This window comes from Akebia trifoliata, chromosome 7 (genome assembly GCF_017979445.1).
Source record: "Akebia trifoliata isolate Shusen 1 chromosome 7, ASM1797944v1, whole genome shotgun sequence".
Taxonomy (NCBI): Eukaryota; Viridiplantae; Streptophyta; class Magnoliopsida; order Ranunculales; family Lardizabalaceae; genus Akebia; species Akebia trifoliata.
The window spans coordinates 22,466,921-22,471,680 of NC_141381.1; the positions used below are offsets into that span (position 1 = coordinate 22,466,921).

General features: G+C 34.4%; 1 protein-coding gene across 1 annotated transcript; it reads left to right on the top strand.

Annotated features, from left to right (window-relative positions):
- Window positions 1-1,529: 1,529 nt before the first annotated feature.
- LOC147398412 (ubiquitin-conjugating enzyme E2 27-like) lies at window positions 1,530-4,760 on the top strand. The gene is made up of 5 exons (XM_086447598.1): window positions 1,530-1,910; window positions 3,051-3,099; window positions 4,024-4,183; window positions 4,310-4,399; window positions 4,502-4,760. Exons 1-5 carry the CDS (start codon window positions 1,733-1,735, stop codon window positions 4,607-4,609), a joined length of 585 nt encoding a protein of 194 aa, XP_086303724.1. The 5' UTR covers window positions 1,530-1,732; the 3' UTR covers window positions 4,610-4,760.

The window sequence follows — 4,760 nt, forward strand, 5'->3', positions numbered from 1 at the left end:
TTTATCTTCATCCTCAATATTAAGATTCTTTTAACTTAAACTTCAAATCTCGAAACGAAAAGACAAAATTTTTAGAGAAATAGAAGCAATTGTTATTTTGGGTAGAGATTAAGGTGCAAGGTTCTCTGAAAGGTAAAGGTGAGTATTTTTTTTTTGGGGATTCGGATAGAGGCAACTAGGTTCTTAGAGCATCATATCTCACTCAAATCCCTCAGGTATATAAAAAATCCCCCACAAATCACACATATCAAGTAAGTCGGGATAAATCCTTGTGGATCGTCAAGGAGGGGGTTTGTACTCAAGACCTTTCCCTTTTAGAGCTTTGGCCACTTAAGCCCAACACTCGTTGGTTAGGTGAGGTTGAAGATAGATTTTTGAGAGAAAAAAATCATGGATTTTGTTGTTAGAGGATGAAAATGAAGCAATTACGGAGTACCTCAATTATTCACCAAATTACAGAGGGATATCTCTAAATCACTCTTTAATTAAGAGAGAGGTATTGGCACCTCAACTTTTACTTATTATACTCTAATTTCTTAAATTATTTATCACACCCCAATTAAAGGTTAAGAAACACCCTTTAAACATTATAAAAAGGTTTGGCTCAAATTATAATCTCAACATTATAAACACTTGTTATTACCATTTCAATAGTTGTTTATAAGTATGATTAGGCTCATATAAAATCCTAAATACAAAAATAGAAATCTAGCAAAAGAAAAAAAAAAAGAGAGTTTCTATTGGCACACCAACTTTTATTTATTTTCAACCATTCAATTATGTGTAAATCTTCATTTCATGAGTTGAATATGATGAAATTTCAAGTCCAGTACACTACTCATTTTAATTATTAAAACATGCATTCATCATTTTTATAACCTACAAACTCGTGAATTCGTCATTTTTAACATCTATGAATTCGTAAATATACCAACGAATCCACTCAAAATGCATGTTTTGAAAATTAAAATAAATAATATACCGAAATCAAAATTTGAACATAAGTTGTGCACATTTTAAGAAAAACCCCTTCAATTATTTTCTTTACTTTTAATTGCGGTGTAATTAGTAAAAGTTTGGGTGATTGCAGCTCTCTTAACTAATTAGTAAAAACCGTCGAGCTATCATTTTAAAATATAAAAAAATTGAAAAAAAAAAATCTATTTTCTTACACCTTAAAAATGGACCGGTTAGATTTTTTGTGTCTTGTCGACGTGGCAGTCTGATAACCGTTCATTAGCGCCAGAGAGGATCCGCTTCCCCAGCTTGTTGGCCCTAAAAGCTAAAAGCGAAGCGGGCCCACAATTGATGTACCATGATGCAGAACGGTGTCCCTTCGTATGCCTACTCTGTCTACGTGGCATGTTTTTATAAGAGATAAAATACATCGGGCTGCGTGTTATAAACCTGATGTGTTTAAACTCCAAAACAAACACATGCCACGTAGACACCGTTTTTTACTTTATAAGAACGTGATATCGTATATGATTCTGATTCTTTTTCTCAAGCTTTCACGCCGACTAGCTTTTATTTTATTTTTTTATTTTCTCTATCTCAGAAGAGTAGAAAATGTGCAGAGAGGGATTCTTTTGTTCTTTAAAAAGTTAGGGTTTTTCAATATCTCGATCTCAATCTTGCTTTCTCACTCTCTCTCGCAAGTACTGAACTTTTTGAAGAAAAGTTCAAGAAAAAGAGGCGATTGTGTGACTTTGTGTTGGGCGATCGATTGAAGATGATGGATTTCTCGCGCGTACAGAAAGAACTTGTGGATTGCAACAGAGACAAAGCGATCTCTGGTGTAAGTATAAAGCTCCATGGCGATGATCTTTCGCATCTCTCTGGAACAATTACTGGTCCAATTTCCTCACCTTACGAAGGCGGAATCTTTCAAATCGACATACGATTGCCTGGTATACATCTATGGAGAAAGAATTCTTGATTTTTTTTTTTTTTTCTGAATTCGTTTCTATGTCAGAAATTAATTGTCTTTTGGTGAATTGGGTTGAAAGATTGCATTTTTCTTTTATTAATTGCAGAACTTTATTGAACTATTGGATTCTTGAAACTAATTTTAAGGTTTTAATGGCCTTAGTTGATAAGATAGTATTTGAAGGGATTGAATAAGATTAGTAAAAGAAATAAAATTACTTGTGAGCTCTGTTCTACACATTTTCGGGAATTTTTGGAGTGTTAGATGAATTTACAGTGCTTTTATATTGAAGAAATATCGTTTTTTGACAAATAAATGATTATGGTATTTATATGAATAGGTTAGAAAAATGGAAATGTGGAAATCACACGTTCAATAGTTATTTTTCTCACAATTCCTTCAAATTTATTGTGAATCATAAACAATGTAAATGAAATAGACTGAAAAACTAGGTTTGTGTCTAGATTGACATGTAGAGTAGGTTTTAAGGGAAGACTTGTTGAGAAAATCGACAAGAAATAACAAGAAGTTATTGTACAGAAAACGGAAACTCAGATTTATGAGGTTTGCCCTTTCATGGACTACATCCTTGGAAGCGATTGATCATTTTCACTATAATAAGAAATGGTTACAAAGGGATTCACCCTTCTCTGTCTTCCTATCTGTTAGATCGAAGTTATATATTTATACTTCAACTTGATTACAAAAATACCCTAAGAAACACAAATAGTTCACATTGTGTCCCCAAAACTAAATACAAGAAAATCTGTATACTAGGATCTCAGTCACTAACTGAATACGATACATCTGCCCAGCAAGATTCTACAAGTTTGTTAAGGATTCTCTTTCAATATATTTACTCAAATAGTCTTTCATCAGTACCCCACTTTTGCAAGTTCCGCCCTTCGTTTTCTATGTGCTTATTTGAGGTATTTAGTTTGGGTGAATTATATTTACTTCATCAAGTTGAGTTCTAAGCTAATTGATCCTATTTTCTGGGACCTCTTTCGGTACTTTCAAGATGTTGTTCGTTATCTATTTGATGTTTTTGGGTAGGAAGAAGGAAGAATCAAACAAATCCTTGATGACTAACAAAGTTAATGTTGGCCTTGTTTTGCAGCTGGATACCCTTTTGAGCCTCCAAAGATGCAATTTTTGACAAAAGTTTGGTATGAGCCTTTTTATGTTACGCAGTTCATCACTTTATTTACTTGTAACACTTGTCTTGTACTTCAAACTAATATAACTTGTAGTGGACTTCGTATACAGAGGAGAGCACGAATCTATCAAATATGCCGTTAAGACTTCCACAATCAATTTTTTGGCTTTAAATTTCTTATTGGGTTTTGTGATCATGTATTTTGGGGGTTACGCCTAACAAAAAAGGCCTAAAAGAGAAACTTACAAATGGGAACAGGTTGGGTTTGCTTCAGTAGCACCAATTAGTTTTCAGTGGGTACAATGTTCAAGTTGATCTTCATACATGGAAATTATTTGAGGGACATTGTCCTTGGTTTGATGCTGCATTAATATGCTTCTGGTGCATAGCATGCCTTATTATTTGACCGTGTTGTTTACTTTGTAGATGTTGGGCATTTAGAGTGCTAATTTCTCTCCCAAGTGTCTTATCGATTCTTGAGATTTCATCAGGGTTTACAATAAAAACCTCATGTTACTTGTCAAAATTTTGTGGTGATGTTGCAAGTTTATTTGTTATTTTATCATTTTTTGCTTCTAATCTGAGTCAAAACTCTGAGGTCCAAATAATCCGCGGGATTAGTCCCTCTTCCAAAAAAAAAAAAATTATTCAACAAAATTCATTAATTTGGTGATTGAAACATTGGTGGTCAGTGAGCCATGTTATGAAGATGTGGTTCATTAAGAATGATAAACTCTACTTGATCATAACTTTTCCTCATACTTGGCTCACATGCAAACCAATTTATTCAACAAAATTGAATGCATACTGAACTAGGTTTATGACATTTGTTGATGCATGTTACATAATGAAACTTTTTCTCAGTTAACACTTTTTCTACAGGATCCCTTTTGGTTTCTGACTTTCTCATCTTACGTTGTATCACCTGTTAAAGGCACCCCAACATCAGCAGTCAAAATGGAGCAATCTGTTTGGATATCTTAAAGAACGAATGGAGCCCAGCCCTCACTCTGAAAACAGCACTGCTTTCTTTGCAAGCATTGCTTTCTTCCCCCGAACCTGATGATCCTCAAGATGCCGTTGTAGCACAACAGGTAGTGTTTGCTCCCACTTTAACAAAAGTGCTTTCTCTTGATTTTAGTTTTAAGTTTGTTTTTTATGTTTTGTTTCATTTTGTTTTGTGTTGTTTTTCAAAAGTGCTTATTGTTTGGCAATTGCAGTATCTTCGAGACCATCCAACCTTTGTTGCCACTGCTCGCTATTGGACTGAGACTTTTGCCAAGAGGGCATCTGTCGGGACTGAAGAAAAGGTGTATTATCAAATAGTCACACTTTCATGTTGTTATTATACAACAACCACAAGAGTTGATCTCCATCACCTGAACTTGAGAATTTTGTGTTTCTTATTACAGGTACAGAAGCTTGTTGAGATGGGCTTCGCAGAAGGTTTGGTGAGGAGTGCACTTGAAATTGTTGGAGGTGATGAAAACCTAGCTCTCGAGAAGCTTTGTTCTGGCTAAAATTGTCTTGCAGTAGTTAGCTTCCAGCATCTTTTCCCGCAAATCGGTTTCTCCCTTGAGAGCCTGAAAATGTAAAGGGAGAAATCCAATATGTAGAAACCCCTGATTCAGTTCTATTTTTATATTTTCTAATTGAACTCCTATATCTCAA